We start from the raw sequence: 24,951 nt of genomic DNA, 5'->3' as shown, positions 1-24,951 counted from the left end.
CAGAAAAAGGACAACCAACTAAACACAAAAAGCAGTTCTAAAGAAATGGGTGTTCAATCCAGATAATTTAAAATTGCATAGCTCCAGTGGCTTCCTAATATTGGAAGGAAGGGCGGTCCAGATGACCGCTGAAGAGCATCTGAAAGCGCGCAATGCCAGTGACCATCGTTGTGCAATGATTAGCCAAAAGCCCGCTGCTGCGAGAATGACTGGAGTTTGCATGATGGTTCATGCTCCTTGATGAGATCAGCAAAGGCAGTGACGTGACTACATTATCAGCTCAGGGGGTGTAGTAATCGGTCAGGTGGAGCCCCATTATTTGATTTGTCTCGGCACAGTCGCATCCTAGGCTATTATATATCGTGGCTCCTCTCGCCTAATCACATCATTACACTCACGGTCTCGAACATTTAACGTTGTAGGGGCGCTCTATCTTCGCAAAATTCAGCCGCTACAGCTCCGTAGTACCTCTCTGCAATATTACGTTACTGATCCCATTAAATTTTAATAAAACGTGGAACGTCAATTAAAAAAATGTTCATAAAAATGTTTTAACCGCGTTTCAAATAAGCGTTTTGTTCTTTCACACTTGTTGTTGAAACACATATCGCACAGTGGTTGTCAAGGGGGCCCCCAACTCGTAGCTTTGGCCACCCCCTGCCCCCACGCTCGCTACGCTGCTGCAGTGAAGCATTGCGGTTAATGTGTGGCCAAGCACTTTGCGTGTAAGCGGCGTCGCAACGCGGCGTCGGCGTGGTAACCCAGCGGAAGGAGGTGCCCTCGTGGCGTCGCACGCTTGGTCTCTGTGTCCACGGCTAGGAGTTGTGTGCCCTAAGTTCCAAGGTCTGTCTCACCCCCTCCACCCCCCCCGTACGTAGTGACATGCTGTGAGGATCGCTGTTGAACAAGTGCAGTGTCATTTGTAAGGGCATGTTCAAGCTGTTGACCTTTGGGTTTAAATATCCTACGACCTTGCTCTCCAATAGTTGCTCATTGTGTTGTTATTCTCTGGATAATTGAATTGAAAAGGCACTGGTGACTCCTTTTAAGAGGGGAATATTTTCATCCTAATGGAGCAAGAAAGTGGTTGAAAGGTCGTGTTTGTAAATGTGCTAAAGTAATGGAAATTTGATTTTTACAGTAAGACTTATAGCATCATATGGCTGGGCCATGGTCGATTTCTAGAAAATTACACGTTTAAGTATTGTATATGATGCCAACATATTTATCTATCAAAATTATGGGTTTTCACTATTTGCCTTTGTGTGTAAGTAACACTTAAGAGCATTGCTTATCCAAATGTTGACCTCACATTTGTCTACATCATTTTAAATACTTAACTCAACTGGCTGTCACTTCGTTCTGTTTTGTTTTTTGTCTGTACTTAATTATCTTCGCTGCCTGAAGTGTATCGTGTTTTGAGGCATGAAGCCTCGGGAAATGATTTATTTAGGAGGAGCTGTCTAGGGTTATTTTGTTTAAATGAGTATGAGGTTTACTGTGTCACTTTTAACATAATGGATAATTGTGCTCTTTTTAAATGCCTGCTATTCACGTAATTTATAAAAAGTGCTTATAATAACTTTTTGGTCTGCGCACTTATGTCGTGATTTAATAAGATTGCACAATGTGGGGTTTTTGCCTTCACGTATTCACAAAATAATGGAATACAAAACATTTTTGCCAAATGTAATAAATAAAATAATAAAGATACCCTGAAGTTATGTTTGGATCTAATAAAAATTGAAAACATGACTATTCCATTTCATCACTTTTTTTTCTTTGCTAACGTGATCAATTGTGGTATTCCATGTAATGAGCATGTTTGATGGATTAAATCTCAAGTGTATCATGATCGGAGAATATATTATCATTCTGGCTCATTTATTATATAATATTACATCATATGTAATGAAAGACATTCATTATTTTTTCCCTGACCAGTGAGATGAATTATTTGCGTTATGAATTGAAATATCATGACGAACAGGAAAGTATAGTTCACGTCGCTCATATGTAAATTGTCATCAAATTAAATATTCTTAATTTGTATTAGGCTGTTTCATATTGTGTATAATTCGACGCAGGTCTCAGTTTATGTTGGCGTGTTTGTTTTATATCTCCAGGAAAATCTTAAAAACATCCGGGAAAGCATCGCCCGGAGAAAAAAAGAACCCAGTCTAAAGCAGCCAGGTAATGTGTGGGTCCACTGCTCAGGATGCTTTCATGAAAACAATTACTCTTGAGACGTAAAGATATACTGTGGTGAATGCGAAAAACTCTGTGTGGTACATTCCTCATGTAACCGTATATGGAGTCGCTGCCAGGTGACTTATCCGTGGAATGCTCATCCCCAGAATATAAGGGACTGTCAGTGGGTTCAGTCTTTTAGGTCGCGTCTTAAAACATTTGTTTTTCACTTGCATAGACGTCTGTGTAGGTTACGTGCCTTTTGTATTGCCTTAATCCTTTCTAGTTGTATTCAATCGAATCTGTTAAGGGTTGGGTTATTATATGTAAAGTGCTGTGGAGGCATTGTGTAAATGGAGCTGGGTATTTGTGAGTTAGCCTCAATGTATTAATCACTAATTTCTGTAACATAATGTACATATACAGCTCAATTATCTATCCGATTGCTGGATGAGGACGTCTCCAAACCATGTGGGTCATGAGGATGACTTAATCGTGCTTAACCACGCTGGTCACTGGGTTGGTGAAGAGAGTAATGGAAGGTCACGTATAATCACTCTACTTAAAAAAAAACCTGGAATTCCATCACATGCCATCGTAAAGTTGTGAGCATGTGATGTTGAACACATCTGTCAGTTTTTTTACAACTTAGATTATCGCTTACATTCTCACTCGGATGCTGGATCTGTACAATTGTTCTCAGTGACAGCTTGCTTCCACTGAAGAAAACTGCCAAGCATATATGTTATCAATAAAAGCAACATGAGTTTCACCGTATGGCACGATAGCTAAAAAAAACAACTCACGTGGATATATTCCACTCGGGAGAGGTGTTTCGAGTAAAAATAAATGTCCTTTTTATTTCCACATCTGAAGGAAATAAATATTTGTGTACGTGTAAGTAAGCTTTGATATTACAGACAGTGTATTTTGGCCATTTACTAGCATTCGGCAGCTTGCCATGGATATGGCTTTGATGCGCAGCCAGATGAATGTTCCATGTAGTTCACTGCATGCTGCTCTATGCAGTGACGTAAGCACATGGCACAGATCCTGAAATTACAATTCATCCAGCTACCCTTGAGCTCAAAGGTGAGCTGTGTAATTTAAACCTATAAAACGTTTTGCATGTGTAATTTATTGCCCCAGTGAGTGCAAGTTTTGCTACTGCGTTTGTGCATGTGCAAAGTATGCAATGTCATTCAAATGAACACAACAGAATGAAAAGATACCATATTTTTCCAAGTCCCCAATATAAATGTTAGGATTATATGGTTCACGCAAATTATATGGAGCTGTATAATGCAGTTATCTGCTATGAGCATGCCTCACTTGGCCTTCTGGAAACATCCTGGATGAGAGGCATGCTAGTTCCACATGTGAACTGATAATTAAATACAGGCTGTTTATTTTAATGGGTGAGTGCACCTTATAGGCTTTTTTATATATATTTGCACAAACACAGGAATGTTGGGTGAATGAAATGTGTGAACAGCCCTGACCTTGGTGTCTCTGCTCAGAACATAATGTCTCTTTTTTTAAAGAGACGTTATGGATGAAGTCCTTCACGCACCCTTTGTTGGTCACGGGCAGGGGCTGGCAACCTGTGGCTCTGGAACCGCATACGTGTCTTTGAGGGCTGCTTCGTGATGCTATTCGCATTGCATTGTGGCTCTTGAAATATTGATTTATTTACTTTTACCAAATTTGAAGAAAAAAATGCCTCTTGTAATTTTGGTTGCTGACCAGATCATTGGGGGTTGTTTGACCATACTTCACCACGCTGGTCATTGTGGGTTGTTTGACCCTACATCACCACGCTGGTCATTGGGAGTTGTTTGACCATACTTCACCACGCTGCTTATTGGGGGTTGTTTCACCATACATCACCACGCTGGTCAGTGTGGGTTGGTGAAAGGGGAGCCTAGGATTCATCAGACAGCACTCACCACTGATGTCAGCTATGGCCAAGAAACAAACTCAGGATAAGGAATGTGTTTAGTTGTTTTTACCACGTGCAGCTGCCGCGCCCATGCTGCTGACACTTGGACTACGCCCATTTCAGACCTTTACAAACAGTTTGCTTTTCGAAGCTAACCCCCTATTCCTGATGACGACCGCTTGTGTTGCGATCGAAACGTCGTAGTTTTTTGTTATTTTCTTTGAACCTATTTACGTGACTTTACCGAAAGACCCAAAGAATACAGTCTACATTTGTATTTGTCTTTCTTGATGCCTATTGCTTGGCCACATTCTCTAAATTTTTGTAGTCGGTGGTCTAAAACAATCAAACGACCACACGTGCATTTCTTTGGAACTTGGTCATCTGCATCCTTTTGTAATGGATTTTCTCATCATTTTTTTGTTGTCCTTTACAGATTTGAATGAGGATATAGCTGTCGGCCTGTATGAATCTCTGCCGTCAAAAGAGGTTCCTCTTCCGAGCCAGGGGGCGTTCCGTCACCGTCCCATGCGCGACTCTACCTCCAGCACAACAAGTGAGTCTCGTTTAGAATTGATGCGGCGTGTGGAATACATTTGCAGTTTAATACTGTGACATTGTCGCCACCTCCGGTGGTACGTTTTGTGATGCGTTCACATGCAAGGGATGATCCGCTGAGGATTAATCAGCCTGATCTCCCATGCTCGCCGGATGGGTCAGGACAATGTTGGGTAGTCGCACCTTTGCGCCACCTACAGCGGTGACTCACTTGGCTTATTGACGAGTGCCCATATTGCCTCATGATATCTTATACATTTATATAGCGCCTTAACCAAGGCACTACACAGTGAACTAACAATAGTACAACATGGTTGGCTAGATGAAACTAGATGAGTGGATGGGATATATGTAAAATGAGGTGGTAGTGGTGGTGGTGACGGTGACGATGCGTGGAATAAACGAAGATAGAAATGAGATGAGTGGATTGATGATGAGTGACCATGGGGAGTTGGGAACAGGAAAGGCGTTCGTACGAGTGAAGAGGACAGCAAAGAGAGAAGAAAGGGTGGGCAAGAGAGAATATTTGGCTTTAGGAGAAGAGTGGAATGTAGTGAGAGAGGGTGATTGTTTGACATGGGTGGACTCTTTAAACACTGCATAAAGGTTCACACCACAAACTTAAACCACATGTGTGTGCTTGGTCTGCTGTGACGAAAACCTAATTTTATATGCATTAGACAATTATACATTACACATTCTTCAATTAAAAGACAGTAATTAATGATGATGATGATGGTGATATTGTAAGAGGAGTCATTGCCTGCATTTATGTATTTAGGTGGACGTGCTTGTTATGTCTTTAAAAATACGATATTATATAAAATAAAAAAACGGGAAATTATGAGAAAAAAACAACGGAACGGGAAAATTAATTCAGGCTGCAAAGATGCAAAAATCAGCACGCAAGGGTGTGCTGCTGCTCACAAACAGCAGGAAGGCACGACTCCCATAATGCCTTGCATGTCATGTGACTCAAATGACATGTACGATGCTCTCACCCTTGTCTAGATCACCAGCTCAAAAGAGAGCTGAATGAGTGCCCATATTATTGTTTAGATTACCAATTCAAAAATAGTTATAAATGTTCCTATCATATCAGGCAGCAATGAAGATATAACTACACAGGCTGCACTAGTTTGCTTTGTTTTATTATGATATATAATAACTTAAATAACGTAATGTTGATAATTGTCATCATTTAATATTTGTACTCCAGTAGCCACGGCCATCCTCGTAAACTAGTAAACGCGATGATATCATTATCTTGCGGGACTGCTGGCCATGCAGAATGGCTCACCCCGAGATTGCAGAATGTGCTTCTATTGCGCGTATAAATCACAAAAACTGATGCATCGCCACTAGCCTGCGATGTTCTTATAATAGTGGTACAATATACAGCACAGCACTGCACCTAATAACCAAGCACTGTGGTACATAGCATGTATGAGCTAGCCTTTGTGCAATAAAATTATATTCATATCTCCAATATGACACATTTATGTAATTTTAATTGGCCCAACTAAAAAACTAATTTAGACCTCCAGTTTAGTGTATCTGTGTATATATGATGTATGGGGACAGAAACAGAGTGTTCATTGATAACAAAAAAAAACCTCTTTAAGCTTTTGATATTTGTGTGGAAGAAATTGCAACATTCATACATTCACCATGAACCTCGCAAATACCTAACCTACCACCTATGTCTTTAGAAATTTTAACTCAAGCGTTTTCACATGGTTTTATACAGGGACAGCATTCTGACATTGGCAAAGCTGTAATGTTTGGCTCTAAAATATCGTATGCAATTTTTTTTATTCCAGTGATTTCCGGATAAATTTGAAATGTTAAATTGCCCACGGAAAGAGGGAGCAAGGTTAAAACACCATCTTAAAGCAAGAGCTATAAAACGTATTAAAAATACAATTTGCCAACCGGAGGGATGTAATATAACTTTTTTTTAACCTTTATTCAGAAATGTCTGTGTGTGTGACTTCAGATGGGTTGGAACTTCATGTGGGGAGCGGTAGTGTAGCGGTTAGCGCTACGCTGTGCTATGAACCCAGCGACCGAGTTCGATTCCCGCTCACGGCCAACACCGGTGACGATTATTTGAACCGGTCTTGGGCCTCCCCTAGGTCGACTCAGCCTCAAATGAGTACCTGGTGTGGTGTGTAAACATCGCGACTAGCGAGACAAAGGCGGTCGGGCGTAGTGCTGGCCACCCACCCCCTCGTGCGCCGTTCCGGCCTTCATAGGTGCTCGCTAACAGCACTTGCCCCAACAGTTTGTTAAGGATACACGGGGGATATTTGTCTTCATCGTCAAATCGCCCTCCATCCAGCCAGTTACCGTGGACCACAAAAGCAAACAACGAATGACGGAGCGGGAATGTAGCATGGTGGTAATTGTTACCGGTGAGTAGAGCTGTAATGCTCAGCGATTGTGGCTATCTACCAAGCACCTGCTTGAACGGGAAGCTGATCAGGTGAATGTGATTCCAGGTAAGGCTTTTGAAACCAGTCCGCTGCTGCTGCTGGTCGATGTTGCTGTGTAGCACTTGACCTACGTTACAGTCTGTTATCGGCTACACGGCGGATCTCTGTCTTTGACGCCACCATGTGTTTGCGGCTGCTGCTACACGAGCCACCTGTTCTACAGCAAGCTTACGTCTCTCTGATATTCTGGAGAAATTTTCATCAATTTTCGATTTAAAGCTTTCGTGACTGCAATGATTCATCTTCTTTGGTTCTTTCGGTAAAGTCACGTAGAATGAGAATAAAATAATAAATTGATAAAATAAATAACACAATAATATGAGAATATTATCAATTTATTATTTTATTCTCATTCTACGTGACTTTACCGAAAGAACCAAAGAAGAAAAATTTTCATCAATTTAAATGAAAATACTCGTTCCGCTTTACAATTAACCAAAACATGTGCGATACTGCATTAGCAGTGGTGCCCAACAAAAACCTCAGCACGTGTCAGGACATCTGCGAGAAAGAGAAAAATAAAACAATCACCTTTCCCCCCCCTCGTTATGGCAAGGTTACTGACGAATGTGAGTTTTATTTTGTAATTTGTGCATTCCACTTCTTCTCTATACAATGTGCTCAACATACACATTTTCTAGTAAAGTGTTCGACTGTATTTTAATGATAACAATTTGTTTTAACCCATAGCTGCACGTGTTCTCATAATAAATTATGCTTCTCCATTCTGAATTTGTGGGACATCACAAAAGAAGTTGACATTGTATCGACAAAGCGGTTATAAATATGGATAGGGATGGTTGTGCTGCATGTGAATTGGTAAGAGATTGATTTTAACAAGCAATACAACTTACTCGGCATGGAGGAAGCCATTCCCCGTGTGTGCAGAAAAGCTAGAGATCAATTAAGATTTTGCTATCACTGTATAATATCCTTATAGCGGAATAAGCAAAATATATACATTTAAATTATACACCTACAGTGATAATAACAATGCAGTCAGAATTGGCATACAGCACTACATACTTAAAATTAATTTACTATTAAAAGCTTGACAAAACTCTCTTATCAGAAAACATTAAAAGGCAACGTCTCAAACAATGGCCCTTAAGTACATAAATACAGAGGCCAGAGAGATAGAGGGGATACGAGTTGGAGACCACATCTTTCCACCATTGGAACTAATAAGAATCACATTTTTTTATGTTTGCTGATGAACAGTTTTTAAACTGACATGAATAGTTAACTGGTAACTGTAAATTGGCATAGGAATTTAATTAGTGTCAGATCCATTGGTGTAAAGTGCATTCTTCAACTTATCCGCTCAGTTTCTCTGGCCCTCCGTATTTATGCGCTTTGAAGGACCATTCAACAAAATGTCATCTTGTTTGTATTTGTCCTTCTAAGGCCACAGTGTTATTGACGGATGTGTTGAGGATTTTTGTTTGTTGTGCTTTCACACCACTGCCAATGCAGTATCACCAATTTTGTTTAGTTCATCAGAGTATATTGCACAAGTTACATGTCTCCTTATATGTGAGCATTTTGCACAAGTTACATGTCTCCTAATATATGTGACCAGAGAGGTAATGACATTCCAAAGCGTTGATATCGCCACGCACATGTGGACGAAGCAGCAATTAGAGCTGGCCTACGTACAGATAATTTTCAATTAGCAAGATAATTATTGCAAAATTGAGCAAACATTTGGTGAAGGTAAAATGGTGGTCTGTTGAAAATGTCGTCTGAAACATGTGACCTGAATAACCAGGAGCTCTTTACAACAAACTAGATAGTGTTTACAGAGGGTTTCTTCAGAGAGTTTTCAGTCCTGAATTAACCCAATGTGTCCATCATTTATCCTGTTTACCAGTGATGTATCTTTATAATTAGAAAACGAAAATATATTGAGAACCAGGAACTGAATTTTAAAGGCACATTTTAATATAACTTCACGTGACAATATGTTCATAAACTCATGGGTTTATATATGTATACGATATATATAAATTTTAATTTATTTTATTAAAAAAGATGAGTGTTGTTACTTATATTGTTCGTGTTTCAATTCATTACATTGATAAGGTTTATATACAAAGCAGAATATTATCTAATTTTAGTTTTTTTTATGACTGTTGCTGTCAATTATTGCAAAGTGAAATAAAAAAAATAATGAGACCCAATTGCATTAATAAATACACGAACGTATAAAAAAATAAGAAATAATTTTCCAATATTGTGAGGTTGTGAAATGTGCATTGCAACTTCCTATCATCCCGCTGCAGAATTACTTTGTATCCAATTAATCACAAACATCACAAGCTCAGAAGGCATCCGAATGGTTCAGTACCCCACTGCGCTTAGTGAGTGTCTCATAGACTACAGTGCACGCTGTTAATGGGGCTCTGGGCACTTGCTGAGCCCAACTGCAGGCTCAATACTAAATAACTGTTACCAAAATAGAACTATCCACGGTGCATTGCTTAACACCTGTGTTGGCTCTAGGGACTTTTATTTCACATGCATAAAGGTGTGGCCAGTAACCATAGAGAGAGAGCCTTGTATTTATGGCACACGGTTGGGTTTACCCGGCGCTTAATATTCTCTGGCACAGAAATCCAGCACTGCTTTGAATTGCATCATTGCACTGAGGGGTCACCGCAGCGTTTCCCTATATAATCTCTGTATTGAGCTGCGGAGGGGAATTTGACGAGGCTGCCTGTACCCCTTCAACTGTTGAGGGCATTGAGTAATTACGAGTGGATTTTCCATAAAAATTTGGCAATGCCATGTGGGGATTCAATAGATTATGCTTGTGCACCATTGTGTGAGACCATCCTCACCAAGGATGGTCTCACACAATGGTGATTAAATGAGAGCTTTAAATTCAATGCTTTTGACTTAAGAGGTAAGCACACTATACAGTACTTGTTGCCACTCAGCCACCCTCCACGATAACACTAAGCATTATTTTACAAAATGAGGACGCTTAATAATCAGACACACCTTAACACACGTATTTGTATCTCGTATGTTTTCTAAAATAAGACATGAAATGTACATAAAACATTTCCAGTGATGTGTCATTGAAAATAAGTATATGCAATATTAAAACACACGTGGGCCTGGCATCTGAGGATGTCAGTAGCTACGCACCCACTGTTGTACAATTACTATAATGTTGATTTATACAATGCAACTCCATTTCAAGACTCTGGACATATATAATGGGAATACTTCTTTTTTATTACAGGGAGGCAGTCAGACATACAGTGAGGGAAAAAAGTATTTGATCCCCTGCTGATTTTGTACGTTTGCCCACTGACAAAGAAATGATCAGTCTATAATTTTAATGGTAGGTTTATTTGAACAGTGAGAGACAGAATAACAACAACAAAATCCAGAAAAACGCATGTCAAAAATATTATAAATTGATTTGCATTTTAATGAAATAAGTATTTGACCCCTCTGCAAAACATGACTTAGTACTTGGTGGCAAAACCCTTGTTGGCAATCACAGAGGACAGACGTTTCTTGTAGTTGGCCACCAGGTTTGCACACATCTCAGGAGGGATTTTGTCCCACTCCTCTTTGCAGATCTTCTCCAAGTCATTAAGGCTTCGAGGCTGACGTTTGGCAACTCGAACCTTCAGCTCCCTCCACAGATTTTCTATGGGATTAAGATCTGGAGACTGGCTTTGCCACTCCAGGACCTTAATGTGCTTCTTCTTGAGCCACTCCTTTGTTGCCTTGGCCGTGTGTTTTGGGTCATTGTCATGCTGTAATACCCATCCACGACCCATTTTCAATGCCCTTGGCTGAGGGAAGGAGGTTCTCACCCAAGACTTGACGGTACATGGCCCCGTCCATCGTCCTTTTGATGCGGTGAAGTTGTCCTGTCCCCTTAGCATAAAAACACCCACAAAGCATAATGCTTCCACCTCCATGTTTGACGGTGGGGATGGTGTTCTTGGGGTCATAGGCAGCATTCCTCCTCCTCCTCCAAACACGGCGAGTTGAGTTGATGCCAAAGAGCTCCATTTTGGTCTCATCTGACCACAACACTTTCACCCAGTTGTCCTCTGAATCATTCAGATGTTCATTGGCAAACTTCAGACGGGCATGTATATGTGCTTTCTTGAGCAGGGGGACCTTGCGGGCACTGCAGGATTTCAGTCCTTCACGGCGTAGTGTGTTACCAATTGTTTTGTTGGTGACTATGGTCCCAGCTGCCTTGAGATCATTGACAAGATCCTCCCGTGTAGTTCTGGGCTGATTCCTCACCGTTCTCATGATCATTGCAACTCCACGAGGTGAGATCTTGCATGCAGCCCCAGACCGAGGGAGATTGACAGTTCTTTTGTGTTTCTTCCATTTGCGAATAATCGCACCAACTGTTGTCACCTTCTCACCAAGCTGCTTGGCAATGGTCTTGTAGCCCATTCCAGCCTTGTGTAGGTCTACAATCTTGTCCCTGACATCCTTGGAGAGCTCTTTGGTGTTGGCCATGGTGGAGAGTTTGGAATCTGATTGATTGATTGCTTCTGTGGACAGGTGTCTTTTATACAGGTAACAAGCTGAGATTAGGAGCACTCCCTTTAAGAGTGTGCTCCTAATCTCAGCTCGTTACCTGTATAAAAGACACCTGGGAGCTAGAAATCTTTCTGATTGAGAGGGGGTCAAATACGTATTTCCCTCATTAAAATGCAAATCAATTTATAACATTTTTGACATGCGTTTTTCTGGATTTTGTTGTTGTTATTCTGTCTCTCACTGTTCAAATAAACCTACCATTAAAATTATAGACTGATCATTTCTTTGTCAGTGGGCAAACGTACAAAATCAGCAGGGGATCAAATACTTTTTTTCCTTCACTGTAGGTAGATAAAAAAGAAGATTTTGAGCTTGGGCTTGAACAAGCTCCAGGGAGTCAACAACGACTGGGGAAGGGGGTTTCCGAGTATGGGGCAGCAGAGAATAATGAGCCACCATCTGCTCAAAGTTAAGATTGGCCGGGGGGCTTTTGGCAGAATGCCTTAATTGCGGAAATTGAGAATGCGTGGAGTAGAGTGAGATGAGAGGCCGGGGCAAGTCGATGGAGAATATTTTGACACGGTGTGGATATGATGTTGAAGTTGATTGAGAGCCAGTGGAGGGACTTAAGTATTGGGATGATGTAGGTCTCATTTTTGGATGCAGGTGAGCAGCATCAATTTTGAATAATTTGAGATTTGGATAAGATGGATTTGGGGTTGGCCCCATAGATCAGAGTTTCAGTAATCGAGTCACGATATGATTAGGATCTCGGCACAAGCCGAGGTAAGGGAATTGATTCGTCTTGTTTGCCAATCTAAGAATGCATTTACCGCCTCAAAGTACTTGGTGCCCTATTGTCTTTACAGCGTTTGATGGAGATAGACAATTCTCACGATTCCTAGCACTGAGTGTTATTTTCTCCCAAGGTGGAGTCCTAAAGCGCGCGCGCGCGCGTGTGTGTTGTGTTGCCCTGTGTCCACAGGCTCCGTCAGCAGCCGCTCAAGCACTCGCAGTTTGCAGAGCCTGAGCAGCGGAGCAGAGGCAGACATCGAGGTGACTGACATTCTCACTTCCCAAGCCTCCGAGGGAGTAAGGGGACAGAGCACTGAGCGCACACCGTGGTTAGCTGTGTTGTCTTGTTGGGTAAGAGTCGATTTATGAACAATCACAGCAGGTGCCATTGAAGAGAGCAACTGACCAACTTTGCCGTTTTAATACGAGAAAACATTTCACAACAGCAGTCGTAAAAAAAAGGCTCTGGGTTTCAATTGATTGACAGTACTTTCACCAATTAGATTGATTCCTCACGTAACCGTCCAGGACCACAATTTAAATTGTGTCTGCAGAGAGCACAATTACACAGTTGCTGTGGTAAGCATTGCGGTGTTTTGAAATGTTGCTTTCCCCAGCGCTGCTGCTAAACAAATGATTTGGCGATGCTGCTGTGTTGTCAGTGATACACAAACACAATTAACAAAAAGACTCAACACACTTGCCAAAAACACTGTGGCCTTAAAGAAAAAAGTTTGTAATCGGCTACATTTCGAGCAGTGGTCCTTCTTGTGCTACGAAGAAGAGCCATTGCCTAAAATGGTGCCAATTACATATTTTATTTTAAGGCCACAGTGTTATTGATAAATATTTTGAATTCTTTTTGCTACTGCTACCGACATCACTTAGTGTCTCCATTCACCATGATGCATGATGACACACTCGAATCTCCATTCACCATGATGACACACTCGAATCTGCATTCAACGTGCCTAACATTGCAATCGCTGGTAGTTTAACTGAACTCACCTGTGGGTCAGTGTTACCTGTTTGGTTACTGTATTCATGGAAGACAGTTTTGCATTCATACGTGTTGTTGTACACGTGTACGGAAGCTGTGATGGCAACTTTTAAAAGCATACCTTCTCAAATAAAAAGACCCCAGAGGATAATGATGCAGAGAGAGAGAGAGTAGAAGAGAGAATTAAATACATTTAGATCAAGAAAATGAGAGAGAGAGAGAAATACGCAGTATGCAGATGATCAATGACAGTAAGAAAACAATGTAGGCTCTACAATATGGTACCCTAATCATACATTCCAGAGTATTGCATGACAGCTGTTAGTCCAGTGTCAGACTAGGTCTCCGCAACTTACGGGTGTTGAATCCGCTGATACCGTTACGATGTTTAATAGACCTAATGATGCGGCCACCTATGCTTTGAAATACATGAGTATGAATACATCCGTGTAACTTTGAACGAGAGGTGGAGTTGCCGAGACTATTGTGCAGTTCCAATTTATTGTGTGTTTTGTTTTCGTCGCCGGTGAACTGGGAAGTTCACAGTTTTGAGCCAGCACCTTTGAGTTTGAATTCTGGTTTTTCAGCCACTCATGCCTTCAGCTGGGTTCTCAAGTCGAACTTAGCCCAGTTACTGCACACAAAAAAAAACACACCAACGCATTAGATACGTTTTTTTTTAAAGTAATTTGATGTATTTTGATTTAAAGCTTTCGTGACTACAGGGATTCACATTCTTGGTTCTTTCGGTAAAGTCACGTGGAAGTGAAACAATAAAATAATAAAAATATAAAACAAGAAAATTCTGCGACACAAGCAATCATCATCAGGTGTGAAAACCACCTGATGATGATTGCCTGTGTTGCAGTCGAAACGTCGTGAGAATTTTACTGTTTTATATTTTTATTATTTTATTGGTTCCCTTCTACGTGACTTTACTGAAAGAACCAAGAATATAATTGGATGTATTTCGGCCTGGAATTTAAGAAAAAAATAGTTATATTTGTAATGAACACTCTGGAACATGTGAGGAAGGAATGTATTTTGAACCTCTTTCACACCCTACGAAGCCAACCATGCTCATCGGTTGGCCATTGTCTGAGACAGGGTGATGCACCGCACACTCAAAGAGTTCCAAATGGAAAGGTTCACTTGAAATGTAATTAGGAGAAAAGAGCAAAAGTATAAATACTACATCTACCTTTTTGAGAGAGAGAGAGAGGGAGACTGGTGAATACAGAAACCAATCTGGGCTGAGCACACTGGTCACTCAAGAGCTTGCTGGTCCTGGTTATCCAAATGTCGAATGCTCTGTACAGATGCTTTCTGATGTAGATGTGCAAAAATCTATTTAGCTTAGAAAATTAAATTAATATTGCAATAAGTGAGTCGCCTGCATTGAGTGTTGAAGAAAACAGTTGCTTATTCCAATGATGCACTACGTAACAAAAAAATACGTTTTGATTTAAAGCTTTCGTGACTGCAAGGATTCATCTTCTTTGGTTCTTTCGGTAAAGTCACGTAGAATGAGAATAAAATAATAAATTGATAAAATAAAATAACACAATAAAATTCTCACGACGTTTCGGCCACAACACAAGCCTCCAGACAGTCTCGTCCCTTCACCTGATGAAGGCCACTTGTGTTGTGGCCGAAACGTCGTGAGAATTTTATTGTGTTATTTTATTTTATCAATTTATTATTTTATTCTCATTCTACGTGACTTTACCGAAAGAACCAAAGAAGAAGAAAAAAAATACGTTTTCTGTGTATGAAGAATTTATCGTTTTTTTGTGTAGATTTGTATTGCATACATTAAGTCCATTTTGGGTTGTATTTCCATTTCACCTTTGTCTATTGTGAACAGATTCTGTTGTTTGATTCGGTAGCCCTTATATTGTTAAATAACCCTTTCTAGGGGTTGCTTCCGTTGTGTATTGGTTGGCACACTGGACTTGCAATCCAGAGGTCATCGGTTTGGTTCGATTCGATCTCTGGGTGTGGCAGGTTGAAACATTGGTGCAAGTTTCTTAAATCCCGCTGCCTCTGTCCACCCAGTGGTATAAATGGGTTCCCCACAGTTAGTCGCTTGTGGTCGGGTAAAACGTGGCTACTCCCACCTCTTCACAAAATGTCTCGCCAGCAGTGAAGAGTTGGCCAAAAACACCCACTCGAGTGGTTCTCCAGAGCTCCCTGTATTGGAGGACCTTTTGCAGCAGTGCCGTGAGAAAATAATTGCAGGGCTGCACCTTTAACGCCGTGGTGGCGAGATGTTAACTACCTCGCCTGGTGTGCAGGAGGTCGTGGGATCGATCCCGACATCTGGAGTTTGCGTGTTCTCCCAGTGGTCGCATTGATTTTTCTCCGAGAGTCCTCCGGTTTTCCCCCTCCACATTTGGAAACGTGCGTTTAGAGTATTTGGCTGCTATAAATGTCCACATGATAAGCTACTTTGTTGAGTTATCACTTGTGGCCAGGTTGCTTCTGAAAAAGAGCTATATAGCTCATTGGGCCTTACCTGGTAAAGTAAAAAGTTGAGTTTAGTTTACCTTTTGACCTTTAAGTGAAATTGTGTGAGAGGCAAAACCGCTGCATCGTATTGTATCCCTGAGGTCGTGGAGTGGTTGGTGGGCGCGTTGAGGCCCGGTGGGGCCTAAATCTGCTGCTCGTGTTTGTTCAGGATGGTGAGGGCGATATGCCGCACACTATGAAGGAAAAGCGGAGGACCTCGGAGCCACCAATGTTGGGAAAGAAATATGTTCCTCCTCTACCTGTGGGTTCTAAAAGAATGAGCTCCACATCCCCAACTGCGACCGCACCCAGCTATCCGCGTCCACACTCCGGCTCGATGACACTACAACCTCTGCAGATACAGCATAAAGCCCCTCCTGTCACACCCAGGCCTCCGCACACCCTCCCAGCCAAGTAAGTGTCACCTGCGCACGCTCTTCCAACCAGGTAGACATCACCTGCGCACACGCTCCCAGCCAGGTAGATGTCACCTGGGCACATGCTCCCAGCCAGGTAGATGTCACCTGGGCACACACTCCCAGCCAGGTGGACATCACCTGTGCACACGCTCCCAGCCAGGTAGATGTCACCTGGGCACACACTCCCAACCAGGCAACATTCACCTGTGCAGATGCAGGAGCACATCTCACGTCTGTATAAATGTTAGCTTACAGCTGTTTATCAAAGTCACCTGGTATCAACAATCAAGGGTATTTCCCTGTCCCCAGACGACCTGCTTGTCAGTTTTGATGTAGTTTCCTTATTCACCAAGGTTCCTGTACCTGACACCATTGCAATCATTGAAGACTTGGTTCATCAAGGACTAAACACTGAGGTACCCCCCCTGGTGAGACACTGTTTAACCAATACATACTTCACTTGGAATGGAACTTTCTACAAACAAACTGAGGGCACCCCAATGGGCTCCCCCCTTTCTCCAGTTATAGCTAACATTTTCATGGAGAAATTTGAGACTGACGCCATCCAGACTGCCACTCTGCGCCCAACCTTATGGAAGAGGTACGTGGATGACACTTTTGTCATCTGGCCACATGGCCGGCCTGCTCTAGACCAATTCTTCGACCACATCAATTCCATACACCCAGCCATCAGATTTACCATGGAAGTCGAAATAGATGGCAAGATACCTTTTTTGGATGTCCTAATTAAAAAGAGACCTGATGGTTCAATGAGCCACTCTGTCTACAGGAAAGCTACCCATACGGATGCTTATCTGAAACCGGATTCCCACCACCATCCATCACAGAAGAATTCTCTCATCAAGACTCTGTATCATAGAGCCCAATGCATATCCGACCAGGAACACATAAGCAGTGAACTCAAGCACGTACACCAAGCTCTTAGGGCTAATGGTTACTCCGACTATACAATCCGCAAAGCTATCACTCAAACCATGAAGAAGAACCCTCTTGAGGAGCCTTTCAAAACCATCACTTTACCCTACATTGCTGGGATCACAAAAAAGATCTCCAAAATCTTGAATAAACACAAGATCCAGGTCCGTTTCAACACATTACATAAAATCCGTGATCTGGTTCCGTCTGTAAAAGATGTGATTCCGGACATACAATACCCTGGTGTCTACAAACTAAGTTGCCTCTGTGGTAGTAGTTACATTGGAGAAACCAAACGCCATATCTCGGACCGCATTCGTGAACATAAAGCAGACCTTAAACACGGTAGGACCAACACCTCGGCCGTAGCAGATCATTGTTCTAATTCAGTAGGCTCACATGCCATTGACTTTTCCAAGACGGAGGTTCTTTGTAAGCCATCTGGCTTCCATGAGAGATTCGTTCATGAGGCTATCCACATATACAAACACAGAGACAATTTCAACCGAGAAGATGGATTCTATCTTAGCAATCATTGGAAAGATTTGATAAATCATTTCAGTTCTTGATTGATTGTTCACGCTTACAGTGGCTTTCAGACAGCATACATAAAAACAAATTTCGTCTCCCCCCTCCTCTTTTTAAAAAATAGATGGACTAGTCCTGGCAAACAGCCAATCGTTGCGCGTGACGCAAACGTTATTTTTATATAAATAAATAAATATGCCGTTTTCAAAATAAATTTATGCAAACCGACACACCTGATGATGACCGTTTGAGTTATGGTCGAAACGTCGTGAGAATTTTTTATTGTTTTATATATATTTTGTTGTTTCTCTTCAACGTGACTTTACCGAAAAAACTAAGAATATAATAATTTCTTCTCACAGTTTGTACAGATAATAGATGTTGCATTTCAATTTAAACTATGTCGATTTTAAGAATCCAGTCCTGACTACTTGAAGCATTATTGTTACGTTAATCTGTCCTCTAATCAACTTAGAAGTAATTAATTATAATTAATTTAACATGTATCCTAAATGGTGAATGTGGTCAGCTAGCTAGTATTTAATTTTCTTAACTACAGGTACATCACATCAATTCATACAGACACAAGACTCACAAAAGACTGAGAAAAAATTGCTGAAAATTGCATTTGGTATACAATTAGCAGTATAAACCAGCCATATAAGTGGGTACACCATATCTATCATAGAGGTTATTGTGTTAGATTGCGTAAGTATGCGTCGTTAAGCCTGCCACCACCCGACACAGCCAATTAGCCATGTTTGTCACGTAAACAAAACATGCCAATTCGTTACTAGAACAGCACACCGGCGTGTTACGGATGATTTTGGTCGAGAAAGGCGCCGTGTTAAACGGGCGCACCATAGTTAAGACGATCGGCGGGTCATGTGTGTTGGGGTAAAAGATGGATACTCCCACCCCGTCCAGCACGTCTGACCAGCGTGGAAAGGTATGCCAAACTGTCCTTCAGAGTGGCTCTCTAGAACTCCCTCTAGTGGACAGCATTTATTTTGTTGATCTCAAGTTCCGTTAGGTCTCAAATGGGCTTGACCCTGCCTACCCTTTAAATGTCTGGGTGACTCGAGTGTTTGCCCAGACGAAAAAAAAAAAGAGAGTGACATCTGTGTCATAGTGTAATTGTATCATGATAATAAATCCATTGATAACTGTTTTTTTTTATATTAATGCCAGCTAATATAATCACGTAATGCAATTTAGCGATTGTGAATTGGACGATCCTATTTTATTGGCATTTGTAAAGTTCATAATAATAATAACCTAGCGTCAATCGACGTGATGAATCACAATGGGCAGTGCGAGCCGGCCTCACCGGATGAAATGAAGTGGTAAACAAGCTTTACAATAAACGTGTTCATATGAGAGTGGGTTGGGTGGCGGCGCAATAGGTCACTCCTACATCTGGAATTCCGAGCCTCGCTTGATGCCAGCAACTTGTGTTCGTCAGAATTAATGAGTTTAAAACTAAGCATATATCATCGAGGGGATTGAGATTGGGGGTTTCGAGAGAGGGAGTGAGAGGGCCTTGGGAGTGAGAGGCAAAGATTGTGTTGTCAAGGGTGGCAGGGGGGGGGGCGTTAAGGGTGGCTGGGAGTCTCAATCTCTTTGGAGAAAGCGCCCATTGGAATGTATTGAAGAGGGAGGGTGTGTTGTAGAAACCCCACTTGATGGAATTTTGCTCGAGCCTGTCTTAAAGAAATACGCTGCGAAATGAGTTCACGACAGTGCACGTCGCCGATTTATATTAAGGAATCCGTTTTTTTTTGTCACAGCACGTAAGCGATCTCCCTTTTTGAAAGTAATGTGTTCTTATTATTTTTATCATCGGAATATCTTACCAGGAATAACACTCAAGATGAAAAATCTTGTTTTTTTGTGGCTGTCCTCGAGGACCCGGTGAAATACCAGAGCAGCCACGGGCAGTGCAATTTATAATCAAGGCACACCCCAAGAGACCCGTGCAGTGCATGTTGTGTTTACTGTGCCGTACTGCAGATAAAAGACATCCGCAGTAGAAACGTAATTTTCCTGATGTTCTTTCGGACATTAGTACACAGGATGTCTGTGCAGATTGTGTAGCGCTTGAAAGTGCATATTTCATCGGCTGCCTGTGCACATTATGCAATGCCTGAACGTGTACATGCATACATTGCCCTTCTTCTGCACGAGTTGTACGGCCGTTTATCAATCTACTGCTGGATGTAAGCCTCCCCATGCATTTTGATATTGCCGATTGTTTAGGCATACTTCGCCATGAGCGTCAGCGTGGGTTGGTCAAGGGGTTGCCCAGCTCTGTTGAATATATCAGTCACCACTGGTGTTAGCTGTGGCCAGTTATTGAACTAATTTTGACAGGTTCATAGCGCAATACGTAAATCACTGCGCCAACACTCCACCCTAGAATATAATTAGTCATATCCAAATGTATAACACGCACACGGTGGATGTGTTTACTCGGTTACAGTATATCGAACAGAGTACTTGTATATACAGAGTACGTGATTTGATATTGTTGTGGTAAGTAAAGGTTCGGCCCTGCGATTGCTTGCTCATGCCGATGCTGGCGGAAGGCCCTCCACTAGAGGGAACTCTAGAGAGCCCCGCTAGAGGGTATTTGGCCTACTCTTCCACGCTGGCCAGACATCTTGGAAGAGATGGTTGTACCCACCCTCTACGCCACCACACGCGACCTGCCGATTGACAAACCGCAGTCAGTGCAGTGCGCAAAATATTGGCCTCTGTAATAAGCGAATGTCTTTCCAATGCAGTCTTGAATAAAACACGTTCTTTGCCGATGAGTTACTACCGTCCACTGCAGTCATTTCCATGCTGTGTGATCGCCTGCTTGTTTGTTTATACAAGTTCCCTTCCTTTCAGGGGCCAAGAGGCACCAGCAGCAGCAGCAGCGAGTGCCCAGCCCAGAGGGACACCACCCCCCCTGTTACCGCGGGGGAAGAGCCCACAATCACCCAGGCAATGAGCGGGAGGTACAGTCAGGCATACCAATGGGGCCTTCTCCCACATGGGACCGAATGCAACTTGAAGGGTTATTTTTATTTTGTGCTGTGGTGTAATTGCAAAACTGTGATGATAATAACATGCAATTTTCACTGTCGTGCTTATTTAAATGTGAAAACAAATCGATAAAAGCGTTGCACACCTATTTTGATTGCATGTGATATATCACACGCCAAGGTTGCGTTTATGTAATGTGCGCGCACGCGAGCTCACACGGACACACGGGGCCCGCCCGTGTGCACGCACGGAGGCTGAGCCGAAAAGTCAATACAAATAGACTCCTCTGGAGAGCTAATAACCCGGAAATACATTCACGGAATACAAGTGCACACAAGCCTCCCATTTTCAACATTTTAAGATCGATCCACTTCAGCCTCGCTTTTGGTTGGAGGGTTTTCTACCCTATTCTTCTAAAAAAAAAAGATATCACGATGTTCGCATTAGATTTTTAAATGGGAGGTATTCTTAAAACTCGTTCACAATGATTTATATATATATAAAATCCTTTTTGTGCCAAATTAGAGCCCTTTATTATCACTGTACAGTTCCCCCAAACCTTAGGTTTTGCTTATCTGTAAAACTGCCCTTGCAAAAAGTCTGACATGTTCTACACACTTATATAATTCACGAGGGCATGCATACTATAATATAAATGAGACAATCATCTTTGCAAAGTTTTGCCAAAAGGTGAGCAATTGTAGCAATAACCGTGGTGCTGCTGACATGCAGACGCATGCCTCTGTGTCAGCGTAATGGTCACTCGCCAATTGCGAGGTCCCAGTGTTTTTTTATGTTTGTGTTTTTCTTTAAATCATCTGCATGTACGCATGTCTTTATCTGACCATTCCAGATTTCTCTGGGCTGTGCGTCATGGCAATAAAACTCACTTCCATGCAGACATGCAGCCACTGTGCTGGATTATGAAAGTTGGGTTAATATGACTCAACAACATGTGAGCTAGCTTGGTTATCACAGCGCAGGCAGTCACCGATGAGGTTATTTTGCTATCTGTGGCGTGAGCCAGCAGCTCAAAGGCTGCACCTTACACTTTACCCCTTTCAGCGTCTGTAATCGGACATGGCGCTTTTTGCTGTCCATGTTGCACTGAGGAATTTTACACTTTCCTTCAACAACTATGCCCTTTTCCAATATGTAATTGGTCAGATCTAATAATAATAATCATAATGTTGAACTATGTTATTTAGGTCCAACAAACGACACAGTACTATGCACAAACATAAATTAAGATTTAATCTTAAAAATAACGGCCACAATGCCGGAGATGGTGGGATATGACTAAACACTAGCTATGAGGGATATACAGCTAGATGTGTTTTACTGAGCATGCCATTCTCCACATTCCTCGGCAACACAATGAATGCTGGATGTAATAAAAATGCACCCTCAATGTGTAAACCTTTTGTACAAGATGCAGCTTCGCTGTTGCAGCAGCTCCATTCCTCGGCTGTCGGTGGGGTGGGGAGATTTCGCAGCTGGTTTGTCGCAACACAAAAAACAGGTCACAGTTTCCCAGTGTAGAGTTAGCAATGGGGCACAATGGCTGCCTCCGGTGCCCAGGGTTGGACACACAATGGCTTAAACATTTTAAACGTCCCCCCCGCCCCCCGAGAGTTGCGTGGCTATTGATGTATATGGAGATGAATAAATCTGTAGGGCAACACCTATTGGGCCCACTTTTTATGGGGCATGAAACATATTGTTTGCGGCCTTACAATGGGGTGTGTAATTTTTTCTCTCTCAAGATTTATGGAGGATCATGGGGCCTCCTTTGCCAGTACCAAAATATGAGAAGAGGTTTTCCCCTTTTTTTCTGGCAACAAAACAGGTGTTAAGATATTCTTGGTTCTTTCGGTAAAGTCACGTAGAAGGGAAGCAATAAAATAATAAAAATATAAAACAATAAAATTCTCAAGACGTTTCGACTGCAACACAAGCAATCATTATCAGGTGTGAAAACCACAGCAAGAAAATTTGAAAAAAGTGGCGGTTTTTTTAACGTTCGCACCATGGAGAGCGATTTGACAGTTTGTTCAGATGGACGAGTCCATCTATGTTCGGAAAAGAGGAGGGGGGAGACGAAAATGATGGATGCGGTCTGAAAGCCACCGTAAGCGTGAGCAATTAATTATTATTGTTTCCCTTCTACGTGACTTTATCGAAAGAACCAAGAATATGAATCCCTGCAGTCACGAAAGCTTTAAATCGAAAGGTGTTAAGATTTAATTTTGATTTAAAGCTTGACTGCAGTAATTCATATTCTTAGTTTTTTCGGTAAAGTCACGTTGAAGAGAAACAACAAAATAATAAAATATATATAACAAAAAAAATCTCACGACGTTTCGACCATAACTCAAACGGTCGTCTTCAGGTGTGTTGGTTCGCATAAATTTATTTTTAAACGGCGCATTTATTTATTTATAAACAAACGTTAGCGCCACGCGCAGCGATTTGGCAGTTTACCCAGGACTAGTCCATCTATATTCTGAAAAGAGGAGGGGGGAGACGAAATTTTTTATAATGTATGCTGTCTGAAAGCCACATTCGTGAACACAAAGCAGACCTTAAACACGGTAGGACCAACACCTCGGCCGTAGCAGATCATTGTTCTAATTCAGTAGGCTCACATGCCATTGACTTTTCCAAGACAGAGGTTCTTTGTAAGCCATCTGGCTTCCATGAGAGATTCGTTCATGAGGCTATCCACATATACAAGCACAGAGACAATTTCAACCGAGAAGATGGATTCTATCTTAGCAATCATTGGAAAGATTTGATAAACCATTTCAGTTCTTAATTGATTGTTCACGCTTACAGTGGCTTTCAGACAGCATACATTATAAAAAATTTCGTCTCCCCCCTCCTCTTTTCAGAATATAGATGGACTAGTCCTGGGTAAACTGCCAAATCGCTGCGCGTGGCGCTAACGTTTTTTTATAAATAAATAAATGCGCCGTTTAAAAATAAATGTATGCGAACCAACACACCTGAAGACGACCGTTTGAGTTATGGTCGAAACGTCGTGAGAATTTTTTATTGTTTTATATATATTTTATTAATAGGTGTTAAGATGTTAAAACACCAAACTGAAACCATTTACAAGGAATCATGTCTGCATTAACGACAATACTTGTGGTCAGAATGCAAATAAAAAACATCCTCTGATAATATATGGATTTTCTTTGAAATTGAGACTAGGATCGAAAGGAAGCTGTCTCTGGTGTGGACCAATCGGTTTCAAGGACAATGCATATATTATCAGAGGATGTTTTTTGTTTGCGTTCTGACCACAAGTATTGTGGTTAATGCAGACATGATTCCTTGTAAAACGGTTTAAGTTTGGTATTTTAACATCTTAACACCTAAATTTTGATTTAAAGCTTTCGTGACTGCAGTAATTCATATTCTTAGTTTTTTCGGTAAAGTCACGTTGAAGAGAAACAACAAAATAATAAAATATATATTTGTTTTTCATATATATTTTATTATTTAGTTGTTTCTCTTCAACGTGACTTTACCGAAAAAACTAAGAATATCTTAACACCTGTTTTGTTGCCAGAAAAAAGGGGAAAACCTATTCTCATTTATGGAGGATCATTAACAAATTGTCACCTTAATCTTCCTGCACCCGGATAAATATTTTGTTTTAATGTACCAATGTTAAGTGTAAACGTGCATTGAATGTTATTTGTATAAGAAACAGTGGATATTTTGGTAATTTTATTTTATCTCTAATAAAAAATATATTGCAAACAAACTGCTCTCTGAAAGTGTATTTGCTTTGTGTAAACAAGCATGGCCTCATGTGACTGTTGGTAATTTAAATGGCACTGCTTAGGCCTAAAGCAATTAAGAACAATTAATTTAGCTAAGGGTACAGTTGCTGAATAAGGCACAATTTAATAGAGACGGCCGAGCATTCTGGCATACTATATGGCTGAGACTTGAACAAAATTAATATTCCTCTACACTATACACCATGCGATG

The 24,951-nt window shown here is 41.4% G+C and overlaps 1 protein-coding gene across 4 annotated transcripts in view; it reads left to right on the top strand.

The window, feature by feature from the left end:
• Nucleotides 1–24,721, top strand: part of LOC103091780 (phosphoinositide 3-kinase adapter protein 1) — a 199,600-nt gene extending 174,879 nt beyond the window's left edge. For 3 of the 4 annotated variants that reach the window (XM_032949831.2, XM_032949833.2, XM_076065679.1), the window contains 5 exons: nt 2,127–2,193; nt 4,569–4,688; nt 12,707–12,813; nt 16,197–16,441; nt 20,806–24,721. In XM_032949831.2, coding sequence (XP_032805722.2) covers nt 2,127–2,193; nt 4,569–4,688; nt 12,707–12,813; nt 16,197–16,441; nt 20,806–20,908 — 642 coding nt within the window. In that variant the 3' untranslated portion in view covers nt 20,909–24,721. The remainder of the gene's footprint in view (nt 1–2,126; nt 2,194–4,568; nt 4,689–12,706; nt 12,814–16,196; nt 16,442–20,805) is intronic. The other variant, XM_032949832.2, reaches the window with a different exon arrangement.
• Nucleotides 24,722–24,951: the final 230 nt, after the last annotated feature.

The sequence above is a fragment of the Petromyzon marinus genome, chromosome 8 (assembly GCF_048934315.1).
Source record: "Petromyzon marinus isolate PM22_M1 ecotype Great Lakes invasive population chromosome 8, UKy_Petmar_22M1.pri1.0, whole genome shotgun sequence".
Lineage (NCBI taxonomy): Eukaryota > Metazoa > Chordata > Hyperoartia > Petromyzontiformes > Petromyzontidae > Petromyzon > Petromyzon marinus.
The sequence above is the reverse complement of the archived record's forward strand: the minus strand, read 5'-3'. Positions and strand labels throughout refer to the sequence as shown.